This window comes from Tinamus guttatus, unplaced genomic scaffold, assembly GCF_059628265.1.
Source record: "Tinamus guttatus ecotype Peru unplaced genomic scaffold, ASM5962826v1 Tinamus_guttatus_pri_ptg000403l, whole genome shotgun sequence".
Lineage (NCBI taxonomy): Eukaryota > Metazoa > Chordata > Aves > Tinamiformes > Tinamidae > Tinamus > Tinamus guttatus.
Genome location: NW_028288937.1, coordinates 2,509,530 through 2,532,171, shown reverse-complemented (window position 1 = coordinate 2,532,171; position 22,642 = coordinate 2,509,530). Strand labels below are relative to the sequence as shown.

The 22,642-nt window shown below is 45.0% G+C and overlaps 1 protein-coding gene across 1 annotated transcript in view; it reads left to right on the top strand.

Moving 5' to 3' along the window:
* The window catches only part of PAK5 (p21 (RAC1) activated kinase 5), a 43,550-nt gene extending 22,387 nt beyond the window's left edge, over positions 1 to 21,163 (top strand). Inside the window, exons 2-8 of the mRNA XM_010218160.2 lie at positions 66 to 863; positions 8,541 to 9,032; positions 13,520 to 13,653; positions 15,674 to 15,800; positions 18,385 to 18,510; positions 20,294 to 20,428; positions 21,007 to 21,163. Of these exons, the coding sequence (XP_010216462.2) occupies positions 66 to 863; positions 8,541 to 9,032; positions 13,520 to 13,653; positions 15,674 to 15,800; positions 18,385 to 18,510; positions 20,294 to 20,428; positions 21,007 to 21,162 (1,968 nt within the window). The 3' untranslated portion in view covers position 21,163. The remainder of the gene's footprint in view (positions 1 to 65; positions 864 to 8,540; positions 9,033 to 13,519; positions 13,654 to 15,673; positions 15,801 to 18,384; positions 18,511 to 20,293; positions 20,429 to 21,006) is intronic.
* The last annotated feature ends 1,479 nt before the right edge of the window (positions 21,164 to 22,642 follow it).

Here is a 22,642-nt window from a genome sequence, read left to right as displayed (position 1 = left end):
TTTGGTGTTTTTACTGGTCAGATATTAAATGAAAGTATTTAATCAAAGCAATTTTTTATTCTCAGACTATTGTTAGAGGAAATAAACCTCGAAAGGATACTTCAATCAATGGCTTGCTGGAAGAATTTGACAATATCTCCGTGACAAGATCCAATTCTCTACGGAAGGAAAGTCCTCCCACCCCCCACCAAGGAAATTCAAACCATGTGCCGAGGCACCAGGAGGAAAATGGTTATATCACGTATTCTCAGTATTCCAGTGAGTCTGATACTACTACGGACTATGTCGTGGAAAAATACAGAGACAAGACTCTTTATGGGGAAGAGCTAGACAGGTACTACAAAGGTAGCTATGCCACCAAGCAAAACGGACACATGATGAAAGTGGCTTCCAGAGACCTCTATTATTCGGAAGTTAAACCCCTGAAATCAGACCTCTCAAGGTTCCTTCCAGATTATCATTCACATGTAGAAGCGAACACCAAACCGATTGAATACAGTGGCCTAAAGCTGGAGTATCAGAGGATTCCTAGTGGATCCTCCCTAGACTATGGAGATCCCTTTCCTTACACTCCCTCTCGAACGTCAGTGCAAAGTGAGTACTCTAAGGACAGACTCGAGTACGGTGACAGTGACTGGGGAAACGGATCGGGCAAGGATGATTATGAGAAAAGGCCAAAGTCGTCGTACGTAAACCCGGCAAGTCCGCAGCCCGCGATGAGGCAGAGGTCCCGGTCGGGCTCCGGTCTGCAGGAGCCAGCCATGCCCTACGGAGCAAGTGCTTTAAAAGCAAACCAACAAGGACACTCGTACAGCTCCTACACCTACCCTCGCTTGTCCGAGACGGCCGCAGGCATCCCAAAGGTAACGTTGACGGCCCCAATCGTGGCCCTGCTGGGTCTACACTGAGTTGTGTAGACCAGGAATGCAGAGGGCTGCGCACAAGGTCTGTGCTAGGGCACCCAAGTCACTGTGACCACACTGGGAGCGACAAGTCACCCGTATCCACGGGTGTGAGAATGTATCTGGTTTTGGTTGTGTGTCTGAAAATTGCTTTAGGGAACTAGTGGGTTTAGAGTGTTTATTTAGAGATAGAACTTGAAGTGCCTGCTTTCCACTGGTTTTCCTTGGGATTTCCAAATAATCCAGGCTCTACAAAGCTTTTTGTAGTGCTAGAAATTTGTATGCCAATGTAGATCTTGGTAGGAGCTGAGAAGTTTGCCTGGTTTCAACACTAGATTATTCTGTATTTGAATTTGTATTACCCAGATCTCTGTTATTTAGAAAAGTGTTCCCATTCTGCTAAGGACACACAGTCACAAATTCAGTGCATCTGTTAGGTAGAAGAGCCTTCTGTAGATAATTCAACATGTATCAAGTCGTATAACTGAGGCGGAAAGGCTGGCTAGCCTCAAGGCTGACATGTCTCCCTTTTAAAGCTGTGTTTATATTACAAGTTTTATTAAGCCTTTACCACTAATGAGAACAGATATTTACCCCTCTCTTTATTTTTAACCACTAAAATAAAATCAAAGAAGCTTATCTCACCCAAGATGTTTTATATAGTTAAAAAAGGTCAAAATGGTAAAAAAGTGTTTCTCTCGTGATATCTATAAGCAGCATCTGCAGAAATTTTGGCCTGCTGTGCTTCTTCTAAGTCACATGAGGGATATCACTCATACAAACTACTCAGCTCTTGGGAAGCCAGCCTATCCTAATCCTAACAGCTTGCCATTTTCAGCTAAGGGAAGAGTCTTTTCTTACATATCTACTCACATAGCTATTGTGATGACCTGCTTACACGTATAATATTCTGCAAGAGATGTTTTTTCTAAATTGCGCTGAACATTACTGAGTTCCCCTGGCAACAGCAGCACAGGCTGCTCCTGCCCTGTGCAGGCACGGAGATTAGAGCTCATTTTTTTCGAGGGCTGAAATGTACCTGGGTTGTCTTGACTTACCCGGTGCTTTGAAGTAGGCAGCTTGTCAAGTGCTGAGAGCTATTCTGCTATTTAATAATGATGTGAACAGCACATTTTATTACCCTTGGTAGGCAGGGCTCGTGCATTAGGAGCCTGGTGCTGTCCAACTGCAGAATTGGAAGAAGTTGTCCAAATATGTGATATCCATATGCCAGAGTCATGTGAATGTCTGCTTTGGTTTCGGCTTCTTTGCTCCTTCTGGGGTGCAGAGTTATCCTAACTTGTCGAGGGAGAGTGAGGCACCTTTATTCAAGGTTGCGTTCAGTGACAGATCTGGGCTGTTGAGTTTGAGGACAGATCTTGCCATGGAGGGTAGAAAACTATTATCCTTGCAAAGTCTCTTCCCTTGCTTTTCCCGAGCTGAGAGTTCATGAAGCAATGCGTGTGTTTAGCTGGGGGACTGATCCCAACAGGCTGATTGAGCACTGCCAGCCCCAGCTTCCTGCACAGGAGCTGGAGGGCCCTTGCTGAGCTCTTGCCTCAGACTTGCCACTTTTGGCAGCTAAACAGTGTCACGGCTGGGTGGGTTAGCCAGCATGCACAGGAGGAAAGGGACTTCCCAGAAAGTGAGCTATCACCATGAGAAGATCTCAGGTTTCCAGGAGAGCAGCCCAGTGCCCCATGCACTAGGCTGCTCATCTGCTCCTGTAGCACAACCCTTGACCAGGGCAGGTCTGGGGCAGAGGCTTTCAGATGCCTGGCTCACGGCTTTCGAGAGGGGTTGAGCTCCCTGACAGCAAATACTAAGTGTTTTCTGAGAAGTGCATTCGCTGAAGGTGTCTGAAACAAGGCAGCTAGAGCATCATTCACTTCGGAAGCCTTAAGCACAATTTGTGCACAGCATCTTTTGCTGTTTTCCTCAGTCCTCAGGCAGCAAAAGTTAACTTAAGTATTAAAACAATTCCAGAGGGAAATGTATGTTCTTTGATAACATATCAAATAAAGGACTTTAGTTTGAAAATCCATCTTTCATACATTAAAAAAACAACTGCTCAGATGTGAACTCTGAAAGTTATGAGGAAACTTGCAGACAGGCTATCTACCATTTCCTTCATTTAAAGCAATCATTTTGCCAGAATTTAGTTTGGATAGAAAGTACAGAAGGACAAAACCATTGATAATTCATAGACTCCCTTGTGCCTGATCCTGCAAGTTTTACAACATTCAGTAGGACTTAAGATTGAGGTATGTTTTATGGGACTCGAAGCACTACAGACACTTTGAAAAATATCCTATTAAAATGCAGTAACAACTTTGGGAAAAAATGCCTCCACGCAAGATTCATTGTTAGCTGTTTCTCTCCCTAGAACATCAAAAATACTCCTACACCTTCAGTATATTGAAACTTGATGATTCACTGTTATATGCAGCAGTTTCAATTCCCAAACCCATCCACAGCTCCTGGAAGTGAATAGCAGTTTCTTGTCTTGGATGATTGCTAAAGAACCTTCTTTTCAAGGAGGCATTAGTAAGATAATGGTTCATTCAGTGGGTTTACTAAATGAGAATCAGGTCTCAAATCAGATATTTTACAAATTAGATTGGTTTTTAAGTATAATTAAAAGTGGAAAAAAAGTAAGCATTGAAAAAGTCTGCATACAATTGCATAGCTTAAAAATACTTTTAACAAAGATACGCATTTCAGCTTGTAAGTCTGGAGAGTGTGCTTAGTTCAGTATTGATGGGAACTGATGTAGCACGTGAATTTATACCCTATTTCATCATCAGTGACTTTAGCGGTCCTACATCAGGAGACTTTTGACCCGTTGAGTTTGATGGCAGCAGCGTTGCGGTGGGATTTGAGGGTGCAGCATTGCTCATAGGAGGCCTGGGTGACCGGCCTGGGTTCAGATTTGGTTCCCTCCCAGGTCTCCCCCCGTGTTACTCACCGATCTCTGCAGAATAACTCCTTTAATACATGTGCAGTGCTATAGCATGTGCCTATGTCCAGCCAGAGCCCTTCTGACACAGAAATCGTGTTCCATTTTGTTCAAAACAGTCACGTCAATATTGTCACACCTTTGACTTAACCTGCCTTTCTGCCTCTTTTAAACCCATGCCACCAGCTTCCAGGTCTGCATACTGTAGCAAGATTTTATTTTATTGCTGGACATTGAGCTGCTTCCTCCTCCTCAGCACAGACAGCCCTCTTAACCTTGTGCATTTGATGGTGTCATTTCAAAGCTCAGGGGGCTCCATCTAACCTAACTGCTCCTCATACCTCCTTGTTTCCTGCTTTAAACAAGGCCCCGTGCAATTTGCAGGTGCTCTGTACCAGGAGGATGCTTCCAGGCTGGCAGAGACAGTACCAAGCCCTTCTATAGCAATAATCTATTTCTTCTCCTGTTATTCACATGCCAAATGCTGTCCAGTGTCAGTGCACATGGATCTGGAAGCATTGCCAAGATTTCTACCAACAAAGCACTGCAGAATTGCCTTTTCTCTTGCAGTCTAGGTGTTGTTTACAGGCAGTGTCTTCTACATGTCCCTATGCTGCTAGTTTTAGCATGCGCCGTGGACACGGGATCTTTCCTAATACACTGCAGAAGTCTCTTCCACCTCCTCACTTACAGCCTGCGTCCTGGCTGGTGGACAGGTCATCCCCAGTGCCACCTACGTAGCTTTTGTGCCAGGAAAGCATCCCTTGCAAGCAACAAATATCCCTGGTTTCTCTTCACCAGGGGATACCCCTGCTCCCGTTTCTAAAGCAGCTGCAGCTCCACCGAGGGCAGCCTGTGTCAATAAGAGATTTGCCCAAACAAACTGCATCAGCGGATAAGGCATCCCTTACGGATAGGCAGATGTTCCAGCCTCATGTCTTGCAAAACAGGCATCGCTGCCATCCGAGTGGAAACCGCAATGAGTCTGAGCGCTGTGTTATATCCCCCTCTTAACAGCAAAAAGAGCTGACTGCCAAAGTGGCTGCGTGTGGATCTGAGCGGTGCTGTGAGTCAGTGGAGCAGCCCACACGGCAGCATGAGGGTGTTTCACTGGCACTGCGGTGCCGTGATGGATTTCATGTCAGAGCTTAATCTGCTCTGCTGACCTGATCTTGAATGAGAGCAGGGCTGTTTTTTCTTTCCTTTGCAGTATTTAAAGAATTTCCTTTTAAATAATTCAATAAATAAGTAAAATAATTCAATGGAATTATTTGTGGAGGAAGGTTGTGTTTTGGTTTGCAGTGATGTGAAGAACTGTGTTGGAATACAGCTTAGGAGGAGAGGTTAAGCTGATTTAATCATTTTACCTTCTGTATTTCTGTAATATCTCATGGTATTCAAGAGGTGAATGGTTTTAAATTTTGCTGCAAATCAGTTATAAAATGCTAGCTGCAATGCTTTTAGAAATTCTTGCCAGGATTTGTTTGTTTGTTTGTTTGTTTTCCAGTGCATTTTAAACCTCAAATTTGCATTCTTAAATTTCATGGTGGAATTTGTTTTTGCCAACATACTAAGCATAGGAGGTGCTCAGGCACTTCAGGCATGGGTGTAACCCAGTCTTGAACAATTAATTAGTATGGATTTATTTAGCTGAAACTTCTAGACTGGGTTTCCCCCCTCTCTGCGTAAAAAAAAATATTGCATGTAGATCTGTGTAAATAGGTATATAGGGCAGAACTAAATTGAGTTCTCTCCCTCCCTTGAACCATCTGAGCACTTTCCCATGTTAATTGGATTGGCAAATGTAATGTCCTTTATGAAATTCATAATGTCTCTGACCCCTTTTTATTTTACGGGTACGTCTGCTTGCAGGCTTAAGTGAAATTATGACCATAATTATTTGTGCCTTTTGCTGCAACGAAATTAATGTCGGAGGAGGTTGCTGTGCACTGCAAAGATGCGTTGGACACCGGCACCATATGGCCGAGAGCTGGCGCGGTGCAAGTCTCACGCTGGAGCGGGATCCGCTTCCGCATTTCGGAGAGGGGCAGAGAAATTCCCTCGTCCCTCTCGCTTCGGCTCCAGTGGAGGGACGGGATGTCCGCTCACACGGGATGTTGGAAGGCACTGATATGATATTGCACTTGGAGACTTTTCTCCCCTGCACTGACTCGACTCCAGCTAGAAACTCCTCCTCGCTTGCAGCAGGCTACAGTGATAAATTGATGCTGCGGCAGATTTTTTTTTCTCTCTCTCTTTTTTTTTTTTTTTTTTGCAGTCTTAGCATAAAATGGTCAAATGATGTTCCACTGCAGAATTCAATTTCACAGTTCAGTTGGGTCCTTGATTACACTGCCAAATTCAGATTAATGTGCATTTAACTAACATGGATCAGGGGCTCCTGGCCAGCAGCCAGCAGTAATAGTGGCAACTGCGAGTTGTGTAGAGCTTTCTGCTCCGTCCACCCCTGTGCACCACCACTGAAATTGATTGATTAAATGAATTCATTGCCATAATTATTTGTAATTGTGCTACATCATGAGCCTGTGTCTAACCACCCACCCCTCTTCCACATCCACCCCAGGGATATTCCACACATTGTCAGGAGCGGCATGTGTTGTGTCATAAATGTGCAGATGTCCTTTTTCGGAAATTCTTTGTATTTTGGGGGGGGATGAGCGTGTTTTTTGCCTTTCACTTTCTTTTTTTTAATTAGTCTAGATAGAGACAAACTCTTAAGCAACTATCTTGCTTGAAAATGGAAGGTGTTCATTTGCTAAGAAGCTTAGAAAGGCCTGAGAAAATAAAAAGAAGAAAGGAACCTGTAAATGAAAAAAGCTTCCCATCAAGATAATTTCCTCTGCGATTGTCTCTGATTTCAGATGAAAATTAGTGGTTTCGTGACACCGCAGTTAAGTAGTTTGTCACTCTGGCAAATGATTTAAGAAATGGTAAATTGAATTAGTCCTTTTGAGCCAGTTGCTTTGAAAACTCCTCAAACCAGCTCTTGTTTCAGACAGGCTGGGGGTGACCTACTGGAGAGCAACTCTGTGGAGAAGGACCTGGGAACTCCTGGTGGACAAGGTGACCATGAGCCAGGAAGGTGCCTTTGTGGCTAAGGTGCCCGCTGGGTACATTAGGAATGTGGCCAGCAGCTCAAAGAGAGTGATCCTGCCCCCTACTCAGCCCTGGTGAGGCCACATCTGGGTGGTTGTGTCTAGTGCTGGGCTTCCCAGTTCGAGAGGGGCATGGAGCGACTGGAGAGAGCCCAGCAGAGGCCACTAGGAAGATGGAGGGACTGGAGCATCTGCCCTGTGAGGAGAGGGCGAGAGCTGGGCCTGTCCAGCCTGCAGAAGAGAACCGTGAGGAGTGATCTTGCTAACGTGTGTAAGTGTCTGAAAGGAGGATGTAGAGTGGATGGGGCCGGGCTCTCTTCAGTGGGACACAGTGATAGGATAAGAGGCAATGGCCACAGGATGAAACCCAGGAAACTGGGACTGAACATAAGGCAAAGGTTCTTTCCAGTGAGGGTAACAGAGCACTGGAACAGGTTGCCCAGAGGGATTGTGGAGCCCCCAGCCTTGGGAATATCTGAAAGCTGTCTTGACGGGAGCCTGTGCAACATGCTGTAGGTGACCCTGCTTGAGCAGGGGCTTTGGGCTAGATGGTGTCCCTTCCAAGCTCAGCCGTTCTGTGGTTCTGTGATGGTACAACAGGCTGGTACCAGGCTGTACGAAAGGCTGCTAAGTCCCAGACGCATCTGTGCCAGGGAATGAATTTTGAGGCTGGAAGCTAGTGAGAGGGATCAGCCCATCTTTGATGAGTTTGGGATCTGCCTCGTACAAATGTGTGTGTCTGCAATGCCAGGCTGAGGAAGGCTCAGCTCTGCCCCTGCATCAGGAGCTGGCACATCAATAAGCGACATAAGGACTGTGTGGCAAGTTGCTGGGGACGTCTCCAGCCCATGCAGCTTCTCGAACACTACAGGCACCTTCTGTGCATCCCTGCTGCTTGCTGTAGGGCTGCTGGTATGGCATGGTTGCAATGGTGCAAAACAGCGGCAGACAGATAGTGATGCTTGGCAGCTACGTCAGCTCTGTCCAGTGGCTATGAAAACAGTAGTCACCTTGCAGGCTGCAGTGTATTCCTGGCCTATCCTTAGTAAATACCTTGCTGGTCTCCTCCAGGGTCCTGGTTTTGCACCCTTTTCAAGCTTCTCTTAACACATCTCTTCCTATTGCCGTGCCTCACTGGCACTTGCAAAAGTGGAAAGGCAATCAAGCTAAATAGCTCTTTCTGATGGAAAATACCACAATGTAATGGTCCAAAAGTTTGTTTTCAGAAACAGGGTAGCAATGCCACTTTTCAAAGTGAATTCTTTGAAGAAGTGTGTTGTATCAGCACGCAGCTGAGGACCTCCAGGGGCAGCAAATATCAAGTGATGAGGGTTGGCTGGACAGATAGAAACCATTTGACTTTAACCAAGTGACCCAGAAGGAAGGTTAGGAGACTGATTAGGGAAACAGCAACATGAGCAATCTCTGTGAGGACAGTTTGTATTGTAGTGCTGAGGGACTGATGGTGCCTGGCGTGATGAGTAACTCAACTCCCGTTTTTTAAATGCTAGTAACTGTCACTCTTTGTGCTTGACCAGTGTGTTGTCTGGTTTTGTTTCGCAGGTGGATTATGATCGAGCACAGATGGTAGTTAGCCCGCCACTCTCCGGATCAGACACCTACCCCAGGGGTCCCGTAAAGCTACCTCTGAGTCAAAGCAAAGTCAGCTACTCAAGCAGTAGCTACCAATATCCTTTAGTCTATCACAAAGCATCTCTGTATCACCAGCCATCTCTCCAACCAAGCTCTCCCTATATTTCCACGGCATCCTACCCGAGCTCCCCAAGTATCACATCAAGTGCTTATCCTCCACCAAGCTGGGGTTCCTCCTCAGACCAGCAGCCATCCCGGGTGTCCCACGAACAGTTCAGAGCTGCTCTGCAGCTTGTCGTCAGCCCAGGGGACCCCAGGGAATACTTGGACAACTTCATCAAGATAGGGGAAGGCTCCACAGGGATTGTCTGTATCGCCACTGAGAAGCACACAGGAAAGCAAGTTGCAGTGAAGAAAATGGACCTCAGGAAACAGCAGAGAAGGGAATTGCTCTTTAATGAGGTAAGTTATTTTGGATAATGAGACCAGTTTTACAGGTCTGATAGGTAGGTTGAACATGAAACATGAACAAAATGACAGTGCAGGTGAAAGTCTGTCTAGAAGAGATCATGAGTTCTAAGTACATCTGTAGTGTAGAAATATTGTAAACCCAGATAAGTTTCAAGTTATCTTCCTGGCTTTTAGTCTATAGCTCTGTTAAAATTCATAGCAAGCATTAAAGAAATCCATCAATAGATTCATATAGGCCATTAGCCAGGACAAAGATTTTCAGGGACAAGTAGAAATAAAAAATCTCTTTATGGGTGCTTTCAGGGTACTTCTGGGATGTTGTGTCTTCTCTTGTATTAGAGATTCAGTTATCAGTCCTCAAATGTAAATGCTTTGTTTCTGTTGTGAGAAGGGTAAGCAAGTCTGGGAAGTGTGTCTTGGAGGAACACAGAATTTCAGCTATGTAGCATAGAAATGAAGTCAGCCTGGGAAGACTGAGTGCATCCTCAAGCCTGTTTTTTTAAGGCAACTTCAGGTACATCCCAAGTAGTCAAAGGTCAGTAAGCTGTCTCTCCAGCACATTGTGCCCTATAGCAGCACCTGTGGAGAGATTCACATCATCTGGATCAAACTGAGGATTCAGATGATGTGAATTGTGTGGATTTGGCTGATCATGTCAGCTTCTAACCTGGAGGTGGGACTGAGAGTGTGTGCTGAAATGCCTCGAGAGTTGACCTGCAGGTCAGTTTTGTTCATGGTATTCACTGGCATTCACTAGCAGAACTTTTATCCCCATCATCTCATTATAGAATATTATGTTCCTTTATGGAATACTACATTGACAAAACCATGTGTCCTGTTCACTTGAGGCACTGCAGCCCTTGCACTCAGGCAACTCCATTATTTCAGAGTTTTGTATGCTGAAAGAATGAAGTACCCTGTGGGGAGAGGTGGATTTAGTTCTTGTCTCCACCTGAGCAAAATCTTAAATGATTACGAATGTGTACGATTATGTATTTAGTCAGAAATACTGGAAAAAGGTCTTGGGGCTTAAAATCAGTTCATTTTTGTAATCTCCTAGATACTGGAAGAACAGAAGGCTAGTCAGGAAAATTTAGTATTCTGTCCTAAATTTAGACCAACCTGTTCAGTAAACTATTTTAAATACTGACCAGTGCTGGATATTTAGGGAAGAGCAGAAGGCAGCCAGGGAAATCACTGGTGTGATTTCCACCTTTCCCACCTTCCAGATATACATGGCTAATGAACATGTTGAGCCTAATCTTTGGGCTTATGTCTCTGTTTAATATCTCTCAATGGATTTTTCCATTATCGTATTTCTAAATCTTTGTTGACTTTGAACCTACCACATAGTTATTTCATTTATTGTCACCTATTCATCTTCTCCAAGTTGCTTATTGTATTACATACCTGTCATAGTAATCCTCAGATGTGTCACCGCTGTACTGAAGAATTAGGGACTCACAGAAATATTGCTTGGAAGGTATCTGTGAGGTGCTGTAGTCCAAACTCTGACTCAAAGCAAGACTATAGCAGGTCAGCCATGGTCTTGGCTGGGTGAATCTTGAAAGCCTCCAAGGATGGGATCTCACAGGGTACCTGCTGCACGTGCTGCACTGCCCTCCTAGTGAGGGTTTGCTTTCCTAAATTCCAGTGTGAAGCTCCCAAGCTGCAACCTGTAGCTACTGCAACTTGTGATCTAGTCTACTTACTGGATTCTCGGGCAGAAGTCATTCCATACACCCAGTTGTCCTTGGGTGCATCTATATTAGCATCTTATTAAGGACCCAGTCTGCACTTTCAAAATGAATCTGTTGATAATTCACTGCATTTTGTTTTATACTTGGAGCACAGAAATTGGTTCCTTCAGGGTGAACCTAAGCAGACACAGGCATGTCAGGAGTGTACCTGATATGCTGACAGATATTCAGTCCAGAAACCAGACTACAGAAAGTTCAAAGTAAAACCATCTGTAAAATGTATACCATGCACGCAAGATGCTTGAAGCCACCTGTTTCAATCTACAGATCTCCTGGCCAGCATTATCTCCTTCAAAATTCTCCTTTACTGCTAGAAATAGAATCTCCACAAGCCCTGCCATGGGCAGGGGTGGCAGGCATCCACCTATTTTTTCTGCAATGATCTTATCCTTCAATATTCCTTTTACTAACTCATTGTCTACTGGCCACCCAGAATATCTGGCAGGCTTTCTGTCTCAGCTCTCTCTCTAGTTCTTTTATTGTTAGTTTTTATGCTTGTAGCAAGTTGCTCTTAAGAATCATTTTGGCTGGTCTGTCGTTGTTTTGTATATTTGTCGTTGTTTTGTATATTTATGTCCAGATTTCATATTGTTTTCTTTTTCCTCATTTTGTCAAGGCAGTGTTTTGATGGGCAGCTCTCTCATTCCAAATACACTCATTGACTCTACTGTCAACCATGCCAGTCTTTTTCTGGCATCTTCTGGATAGATTCTATTTATTTGCGTTATAAGGCATCTAATGAGCTTCCTCATTTTCACAAAGTTCTTTTTGAAAGCTCTGACTGTGTGCTGGACACTTTAGCTTTATTTTGCCTCTGCTGTAACATTGCATCTAATTGCATTGCGGTAGCTCTAACAGAGCGTTTCTTGAATGTGACATCTTGAAGCAAGCCCCACATGCTGTTCAGGACCAGGTAGAGAGTTGCTTCTCTGACGAGCTCCAGTGATTCATCTCATCCCTGAATTTCTTTGTGGCATTGCTGAAATTCCTCTGTTGCCTACAGAGCTGTTGTGTTTTTTATCCTGTGCTTCCTGACTACCTTGCTTCCGCTCCATTAGGAACAACTAATGTGCTTATTCTCTCTATGTCATTATTTAAATCGAGGCATTTGGGTTATCCCACCATATTTGTCAGATTACAGCACTAGTGCGTTTGTCCCAGTGTCTTTTCTTTTTTACTGTTCTGGTTAAATGAAACCACTCATTTGGGTAAATTTGTTCTGCCTGAGTTTTGCCGGTTTGTGTCCTAGGCTTACTTGAGGACACAGTTTTTTTATGACTGTACCTCTCGTAGAGCTTTTGACCCAAACTGTCAGCTCTCCTCCTTCTTTTTTTTTTTTTCTTTTAATTCTGTAGTACTAAGTGTTAGAAAGCAAAAGCATAAGTACTTCAGAAATGCAACTGTTCATTTAAGTAAACAAATCCAACAAAATTCACACGTATAGAAATTCTTGCTGACTTCAGGGAAATATGTATGTGCACAGGTCTTCTCTAACTAAAGGGCTATAGACACCCAGGTTAGACCTTGCAGGACTCAACCTAAATTCAAGGAACTGTAGAACCAGGCTGGTACTAGGTATAGATGTGCAGAACTGTTTGGGCACTTATGTAGCAGATTCACCCATATACCAGACGTTAGATATTAGTTATTCCAGCACTTATCCTAATACTAATAAATACTTGGGATTTTTAAAATCATGACGCTGTCTACCCCATTTAGTTATCGGTCTATCCTCACCAAAAATCATTGAGTTTGTAGTGAATAAATGATTCCATTTCCAGGCAAATTATTGTAAGGAGTGAGAAAAGCTGTGTCTTTGTAGAGGAGTTTTAATTATATATGAGCAATAACAATCGCAGAAGTAAATCAGTTTGGAGTATTCCCTTTCTAGCTTGGGTATCAGAATTATTTTGTATGATCACACAGCTCTGTGCCAGCTGGTGAGCACAAGCTTCTCCAGAGTCGGCAAAATCGCGGAGGAGTTTCGAAGAGCTGCTCGGGCATTGACTCTCGGACTTAGACCAAGCCTTTGGGGTTATTTTTTAAATTGTGTCAATTGTAGCTCTCTGTTCTCGGACCACACAGAGATGTTGAAGAGCAACCCCTTGTACAGGATACCTGATCCTGTGAGGACCCATGAACGAAGCAGAGCTGAGCTTGGTCCTTTCCAGCCTCTACTGCTATAACATGCATAGACAATTTAGCCCTTAACCCTCTGGGGGAACCCCATGCCCAAATCCTGATTCCATTCTCATTTTACTGCCTATGATGTGGTCAATGTCACAGGGGTGTCAGAGTCCACTGAGTCACCTTATCCCCTATATTATCAACCTTTTGTTAAAATTCTTTGCAAAGTACATGGTGCTACATTGCTAGACGATGGAGAAGACTTTGATGTGTTGAATGACTGGTCAAGTGAAAAAAAACTTGGTTGTACTGAAAGCAGATGGCAAAAAAGCAGCGAAATGAATAGTCCTATCCATTCAGGAAAAATTATTGTCTATGACTTAGAATTTAGTAACTGAAGAAACTTCCTCTTTCCTATTGTATTTGTGATGAGTGTAATTTTTATGTAAATATATTGATTTTGTTTATGTGTTGGTGTAATGATTAGTAGGAATGTGATCCATAGCAGGACATTTGGTGAAAAAGCAGGTCAGGAGAAGCATCAGGTAATGCTTGCAGTAACTCACCTAGAGTCCTCTTCATTTCCCGCAGGTTGTGATCATGAGGGATTACCATCACGAGAACGTGGTGGACATGTACAGCAGCTACCTGGTTGGCGATGAGCTCTGGGTTGTGATGGAGTTCCTGGAGGGTGGCGCTTTAACAGACATTGTCACTCACACGCGGTAGGTGGGGGACGTGGTAGGTTGGGGACGTGGTAGGATGGGGACAACCCATCAACACCTGGTGGCAGGTGGGCAGGAGATGTCCCATGACACAGCTGAGGCCTGGGGTGGCTGTCCCTTGCTTCTGTGTCTGCCCCGTGCTGTGTGGGGATGGCGGAGGAGAGAGGAGCTGGGGAGGCCAGAGGAGCCAACCTCCCCATCACTTCAGCTTAAGCAGGGGGCAACTGAAGTGTGTCTGAGCTGCAGCCAAGCCAGTGAAGTCCCGTGAGGAGGTCGATCTGCTGGGAAACTGGCAAAAGTCTTTGGAGCTTTGCTGTAGATTGAGTCTTTCATTCTTCTAGCAGCAGAAGCTGGTTTGGATATTGGAAAATACTCACCATGCTGAATCGCCAGTGGGTTTGTTTTTCTCTGATCTCACCATCAGGCCAAATGAAAAGTTGGCTTTTCATCTGCGAAGACTTGAGTTCAGGGGAGGCGAGGGGGGAGAGGGAAGCATGAACACCACATGAATTAATAAAAATATAGATACCCCTTTAGCTGGAAATCAAGCCAGTTTCTTCTCCTGTGTTTCTTGTCCCAGGCACATCTTCCCATATTTCAATGTTCCTCGATGTCATTGGCACAACTTTCACTGACTCCAGGGAAGGCTCCTCTTGCAGTTAGTGATGCTCAGTGGTAGATGGGATCTGACATACTGAAATAAATCATAGTATTGCAAGTCATTTGTTAACTACTTCTCCCCAAAACATTAAAATCCCTATCTTAAATATTTGTGACAGGAGTTAAATGGCAAGAAGATGTTCCCAGGATAACACTTTGTAAGAGCTGTCATCTTTTTTCTTTACTAGTCAGTCCGTAATCTTCTGGGCTTTTTTATACTTTATGACCTTCCCTCAAAGATCATGCTGAAATTCTTCTAATTGTGTCACTAAGTTAAGTATTGCAGTAGCAGTAAAAAGAGACCATTTCATTTGCACAGCCCAGCCCAAAGGGGGAGACCCTGCCCAGGAAAAGGCTCTGTTGAGCCACACACTGCTGTTCCTGTGTGGTTGCTTTTTGGGCAAGAACATCCTTTAAGGGCAAAAGCCCTGTCTCTTCAGGCAAGCTTCTCAGTGAGCTGTAGGACTGCTGTGGCTCATAAAACCAGGACATGGAAGATGGAAGGAAAAGTCTTGGCTGGATTTGCAGCTTCCCACTTGGCAACTGCTGTGTTCCAGTTTGAACCACTTCTGGCTCAAAGGTCAGAAGTGTCAGAGCTGCAGGGCAACCCACAGCTTTTGGGGCAGGTAGCAAGTAAAATAGATCTGAGACAAAGCTAAAGGTTTTTGAAGTATTACTGAATTTACTGCCACTATTCTACTGTGGCTAGGGGAGACGTCTGGCTAGCAGAGGAAACGTCCGTTGTATTCTGTGGTTCTGCCTTTCACGTCTTTGCATTTCACATCTTTGCCTGAGATGTGCAGAGTACATTAAACTGCGTTAAACTCTGTATAGAAATAGCAGTGCTCCTCGCATGCCATTGGTTTCTTTAGAGCAATGTGGAACAACTATGGAGGGCTGTGAAGTAGCCAGTGGCTCTCATGGCCTTGTGTGTTGGATATCCTTGAGGAAGCAAAATCTGTTCAGGTTTCACAACCCAATCTCCTAAGCGGGTGTCTCCCGTAGGAGCTGGCGCAGAGAGAGAACTGCTGCCACCGTGTTACCCTGGGTGGTGCTCAGGGCAGCTCTGTGCAGCCCCAGGTCCCTGATGTGGGTGGCTTTCATCCAGGTCACAGCCTGCAACTTGAACCCTGTCAAATACAGAGAGCCTGAAGCCTCAGGGACATCAACCACCTCCCAGAGTGAGGAGAAGCTGAGAACACAAATCTGGGCTTTGTGGTTTTCTTATGGGGTCCTGGTTATTACAACTGTTGTGACTGCCTCAGATGGGGGAATTGTGTCTCTTAACTCCAGCTCTGCTGTTTTCACAGTCTACTTCGCTTTCCCTGGTTCTCCACTAACATTCAGCTTGTTGTTTTAGAATGAATGAAGAGCAGATAGCTACTGTCTGCCTGTCTGTCCTGAGAGCCCTGTCCTACCTGCACAACCAAGGAGTTATTCACCGTGACATCAAAAGTGACTCCATTCTGCTCACGAGCGATGGGAGGGTGAGTCCGATGTTCAGTTTTCACTTTGATCGCTCACCAGGATGTGAGGGGAATGTGTTAATTCTGAGCAAAGAGTCTGCCATGGGGACAGCTCCACTGAGCGTTGTGAGCTCTCTGCAAGCAGATGGGCAGCCAGTGTCTCCTGTGCCTGCCACCCCTTGCCACTTTCCCCTGAAGAAACCCAGGTGCTGCGATGCCGTCTCGGAGCAGTGATTTTCTGAAAATTGTAAATGGTAGCACCACGTAGCCCACACTTGCTAGGGATAACGTATACTGAAAGGCATGCAGTGAGTGAAGGTAGTGCTGCATGTCGGGTGGCTGCTGTAAAAGTGACACTCTAAAAAAATTAAGGGAATGAAAAGAAGAACAGGGGAAGCTGAGTCGTCAAGCAGCTATTCTGCTGCACACCATGAACTGCAGAAGGTACCAAGGCTTTTGATCCTAGTCCTAGGCAGACCTGGCCCCTCCAGCATGCAGGTGCCTCTGCCTGGGCAAGCCCAACATCTCCAGCAATGGGTGGTTAATGTCACTGTCACAGGCACAGCCCATTGTGAAGGACCTGCACAGGCAGGATGCAGTGGGAGCTATCCCACAGGGATAGATAAAGCTTCTATAACGAGAGACCGTCTTTTGTGCTGTGCTGCACCTACCTTAACGCCTCTCAGAAATATTTTCTTTTTACTATATTTAGTTATGTAACCTTTTATACTCTGCTTGCTCTGTTCTCCTAAGCTGATAAGGAGACTAACTTCAGTCTGTACAAATAAGAGATGTTGTAAATTACTACAGAAAAACTTTCTGTAGTTGTACCTTGTATCATACCTAAGCTTATGAGACTGTTGATATTGCCTGATCTTTCACACTGCTTCACCTGACAGCTCCCAGTTACTCAAAGTACAGCACTGGCACTCTGAGATGCAGTAATTTAATCATCGTCCTCATAACCCTGTAGGTGCCTGCTAGACACTTACACTAAAGCCTACCCTGACTTCCCAAGCCCTGCAAGTGCCTGTCTGTGGGGCAGCAAAGCAGTGGCCACAGAGCTAGTCATGGACTGAACTAAATCCCCATCCCAAAGTTGTTGTTGTTTGCCCACAAGGAGAAAGAGGGGTCAGGGCTGTGATCCTTCCGGGCATAACCCTGCTAACACTTCAGGTGCTTAAAAAAACTTGGGGCATCTGAAGGATTAGGAAGAGAGAGGCAGGTCGCATTTAAACGTAAGAGCCTAATTTCTGCCTAAGTTAAGCCCCTGGCTGCTAGTTTGGACCTCATTTTACCCTATTAGTAGGGTAATTAGTGGAAGCTGATGTACTCGTGGGACCTGTATTCAGGGTTTTAAGGATTGCTCTACTGGCGTTACATGTTGGACTAAAGGAAAACTTAGTAAGCTGGACTTGGCCGAAGACCACTCAGTTCCTCTGGAAATAAATCTAGATCATCTGATTCAGAAGGTAAAATCTTGGTCCCACCTGGAGGCAAAGACAGGTTCCTCTGGCCTCAGGGACAGCCCCTTTCCAGGCCTGATCTGCCCTTTTTAATTTAATTCCTGCTTCACCAGTGAGAAGCTGCATTCGTCCTGCAGCAGGCACAGGACACTCCTGTTAATTTTGCCTGGGGAAGAAAATTCCAGGTATGGAAAAGTTTTTCAGTTGCATTTCAGTCCATATTGCTGAAATAGCATCTGATCTGCTTTCAGGATCAGCATACAGTGCCTCATTATACTCATTACTCCAGTACTTATTATCTGCATTGCAGATTTCTTCATGGCTGTGTTGTGCAATTATCTTTTTTTAGAAAATCGTCTTCTTTTATGTACTCGAATGAGCAATAGATATGCAAAAGCTCTTGTGCTCCTACAAAAGAAGATTGGACTCTGCTTCCAAAATACGCATTATTTCATCTATTCTTCGTCCTGTAAACTGAAAAATACATTTAGCATGGAGAACTTGGCTATTATTGGCTTTGTTTTAGAAATACCAACAATTATTTTGTAATTCTGTTAAAAATAATACCCTCAGTCAAAAAAAAAAAGTAATGTCTGTATTTAATCCAAAAGGAAACAAATCAGTGATGATAATAAAGTGCTGGGCTACACAATACAGCAAATTATGGAACTGCCCACTTAACTTGTCATGGAGCTGTTTGGGTTTACTTCATATCCCCAAAGGCTGAATATACAATCTGATTTGGACTTTATATGTTCATCTTTTTTTTTTCACCTTCTGTGAATGTAAAATGATTAATAAGCTTGTTAAAGCTAAAGGAGTGGTGGAGAGTTATATGTTTATTTAGAGGCCTCAAAGCAATCATGAGGGTTTTTCTGGAGGCTATTCCACATTAAGATAACCGCTACTACTCTACACCACCCCGTGCAATGACAGCTCAGGCCTGGCTAAGCTAAGGTTAACCCCCTTAACCTGCCCTGTCCCAGGCAAACTTTGCAGTTCAGTCCTTGTCCATCCCCACTGCAGCTGGCATCCATGCTTGTCTCTTGGAGACATGTTTATCTTGAAGGCAAGCCACCCTTAGGGACGTTTGCTTTGATGGCCAAGAAGGACTTTTTATCTTCCATATTTTTTCTTAGATAAAATTGTCAGACTTTGGATTCTGTGCGCAAGTTTCCAAGGAAGTTCCCAAGAGGAAATCGCTGGTTGGAACACCCTACTGGATGGCCCCAGAAGTGATATCTCGCCTGCCTTACGGCACTGAGGTAAGTCTAAGTGGGTGCCTAATTCTGGCCTCTTTAGTGAGAAACAACCTCCCTAGGTGTCCCAAATGACCAAGTCATGTGGGTTGCATTGCCCCCGAGTGCACAGCACTCACCTCTGCATCCTGTCGCTCCTTTCTCTTTGGTTGGGGGTGGGTTTTTTGTTCTTCAGCCAAGAGAGAAATCTCTTCCCGGGGTTTTCTGAGCTCAGGCTTGCAGTAATGCGGTAGCGTGGGAAGAGCAGTGTGCCTGCTGTGATCTGTCCCTCAGCCAGCACACTCATGGCTCAGAATTCCTAATCTTTTGTGTTATTTGCCTTGAATTTTTGTATGTCAGTCTGTGCAAAGAAAATGTGCATGGGCTCTGAGTGGGTGCAGAGGTGGGTGGTCTGCTCTCCCTGCGCCCTGCCGCTGCTGGGTGACAAATCAGGCAGCCTTTTAGGGTCACAGATGATTTGTCTTTTCCCCCCCAAAAAGGTGTGTATGGGAAGTGGGGGATGTTTGAAAGAAACATGGAACTGGTCCTGGAAATTCTTGTGTTTTAAAGATTGCCTGAAGTCTAGGCAGAAGTGTTTTAAGTGAGGTATTCTCAAAGCTAATGTATAATATTTATTTTTCCCAGATGGAATTTTGTGTAGAAATATTTAACAACTTCAGCAGGCTTCTCCTGAAGCCGGAATTGCCTGTCTCCAGGGCCAGTGGTGCGTAGCTTGGTCAAGACACACACTGCAAGGACATGGGTTAGAGGAGGCAGCAATTCATCCCAAACTGCAGTCAGCAAGCTCATTAGCTGAGTAATGACACCCAAAAAAAAAATCCCATGTATCTCTGGGAATTATTTTAAGCAGTGCCAAACTGTCTGAAAAAAGAGGTGGTTCACGTGGTTTATTGGAGACCTTCAGATGAGCAGAGAAAGGGCTGGTCTGCGGGGACCATGGGCTCAGGAGCGCTGTAGTGTCACCCAGCTCTGCATCACAGCACGCCTGCCCCACACCTCACAGGGGAGCAGTCCCCTGCTGCCTAGCAGAAGATAAAGAATATATATATGTATGTATTTAAGCTGGAGAGTAGAGTTAGCATAAGAGCAAAATAGGTATGAACTGGCCTTGGCTATATTTGGGCTGATAAATTACAGGAATTACAATCATCAGAGGAATAGGGCTCAGGACTAGCTTTGCAGCAGGCCAGAACAAAAAAAAAAGATGATGCTTTTTTTAGACAGAGTGGAATCGTTTTCCAAAGGGATTATGTCATGTGCTTACCTATGATAGCTGCAGATGGGCTCAGGTGAAGTGCATGTTTGCCTCTGCCTTTGGGTCTCAAATGGCGCCTTGGTGGTATTTAGTATTTTGTATTAAGTAGAAAGTAACAGCAGCTGAACTGTACTTAACTCTTCCCCTAGCTGTACATTTCTGCAGCATTACAGAGCCCACACTGGGTAACAACTCCTCAGTGCACCTGAAGTGAATCCAGTGAGGGTTATCAGTTTGTCAAACTAGTATAACCTAGCAGTCATTCCAGTGGACTTGGGATCACTTAAACCAGCTGTGGATCTGGTCTGTAAGTTGTTTCTGATTTATTTGTTGAATGAACTTACAATTTAAAAGCAAAAAATGGTATCACTTAGTTAGAGAAAAAGAAAAAGATGCAAAATAAATCACCAGACTGTCAGCTTACAACGGATGCAGACACCAGATATACAAGAGCAGGAGCTGGCTCTGAGTTTACCGGAGCCCAAACATTTAGCCCATTGCCCACAGTGTTTCTGAAGGGATTCTGTGTTGCAGGTGGATATCTGGTCTCTTGGTATCATGGTAATAGAGATGATAGATGGAGAACCTCCCTATTTCAACGAGCCGCCGCTCCAGGCAATGCGCAGGATCCGGGATAACCTGCCGCCCCGGGTGAAGGACATTCACAAGGTTGGAGTTCTCATACGAACTATGGGTCTTAATGTGTCAGGGTGCAGTGAATTCACAGCCTGACACTGGCATCTTGTGAAGGATAAACTGTGCCTGTAGGTGCCAGGTGGAGCGGGGGGTGCTGCACAGGGGTCCTGCTGCCTTGCTGCAGCCAAGGACCAAGGGAATAGCTGGAATAGATGGATAGAGACTGCTGTGCCCTGCGCTTCCCACCCTGGTTGAGGTTTAGACCGAGTCACCCATACTGTGTACCGGCTGGTGCATCAGCAGCCCATGCCAGAACCCTTGGTGACAGCCCGTTCTGGTGGTGCCCTCAGGGTAGCCCCGAGGGTGTTGTGGCTCCTCTAACGTGCCACATGCAAAGCCACACATGTACCTCGTGTGCTGGTCCCACTGCTGTCCCAGGGATCTTAACCTATAGCAGTGGCCTACAGGAGACACGTGGCCCCTCGGATCAGTCCATCTTGTCGTGGTGTAAGGGCTCAGTGCACATTTCACCTCACCAGGAAAAGCAGTTTGCAGAGAAGAGTGTAGATGGAAGCAAGTATCTCTGCTCCTAATGCAATGCCGTGTTGCAGGTCTCTTCAGTCCTCCGGGGCTTCTTGGACTTGATGCTGGTGCGGGAGCCCTCGCAGAGAGCCACGGCGCCGGACCTGCTGAGACACCCCTTCCTGAAGCTGGCGGGGCCGCCGTCCTGCATCGTGCCCCTCATGCGGCAGCACAGGCACCGCTGACCCCGTGACGCGCAGCACGAGGCCACCACGGGGCCAGGCGAAGCCTTGCGGGAATCCCGGGGGGTTCGGGAGAGCGCGGGAAGGGGCAGCCGAGACCCGCAGAGGAGGAAGAGCTCTCTGGAAATGACACAGTGTACAAAACCGTGCCGGGGCGCTCCCTGGAGCTGGGCAGCACCCGTGGGCTCGCTCTGCCGCTGATGCCACGGCCACGCGGTGACCTTAGGTGCTGCCCCACAGAAGGACTCGTGCATGGGCGGTCGTCTGCTCCGCTTTCCACCACCCGAGCAGAAGGATTCCGCCACCAACGTGGTTGAAAAGACAGTGGAGGAGAGCACAACCGGAGTGAAACACCTGCATTTTTGTGCAAAAGTAAAGGGTAGGGCACTTCTATTTCAGAAGAACACTTTTCTGTCAAAAAAGCACTTTTTATCTCAGTCATAGCAGTGTAATGTATTTTGAAATGAATTTGTAATTTTCTGTACAGTACTTTTTGATAATTTGCAGTACTTTGTCATGTAACCATCGTGCTAGTCGAAGTAATAAGTGTAACTTAGCAAGAGTCTGGGGAAAAAATAATCTTTCCTACTTTTTTAACCCTTTTGAAAATGAAAAAGAAAAAAAGAAAAACCTTTAGGAACCTAGAATGTTTGGCTGATTTTCTATCAGATTCAGTAGAGAACACTTCTTACTTTTCCAGCAGTTTCAAGAGCAATGGAAACTAACAATGCTAATGCAGTAATGAGCACTGAACGTGTTGTTTTGAGAGTATTGTTACCCGGCATTACTAGGTTGGAGGGAATTCTAGCTGCGTGGTGGAAATCAGCACTTCTGTGGAATGTCACAAATGGTTTCGTTCTCCTTCCTTTCCTCGCTTCTAGAGCCGAGGGAGCCATCAAACGCCCCTCTGCTCAAAGGTCCTCTTCTGATGACCCGGTGGGTTCTTCATTTCATGCTCTCGCAAGGGCAAGCGTGTCGCCACAAAGTCCCCATTTTTTTGTATCACACTTTGGAAGTCCAGCTGGACTGCAGAAGTCTAATAACCAAGCGGGTATTCACCAGATTTCACACAGACTGCTGCAATGTGTTACAAGATGTTTGCCATATAGAAAAAGTTGTGCTGCTGTCTAGACCTTTCTGAATGTTGATACAACGGTTGACTACTACGCTACATTTTTGTGTTATTTGTTGGATGAACTTGCATGTTAACTGTAGGCCTAAATAGATTTGCCTTTAAAATTGTTAGAAGTGCTTCAGAATTATTTCAATGATACATTAATTTTATTTATTAATGATTAGTTATTTTTAATTATGTATAATACAAAAGCCATGTTTTTTTCTTACTGACCTCATTTTACAATATCATTAGGAAACACAAACCCAATTTTGTGAAAACGCACTTAGTTTATTTCTTATGGAATTTCAGAGTGACTAAATTAATTGTTATTTATTGCTGTAAATTATAACTGAACTTGTAGAACTG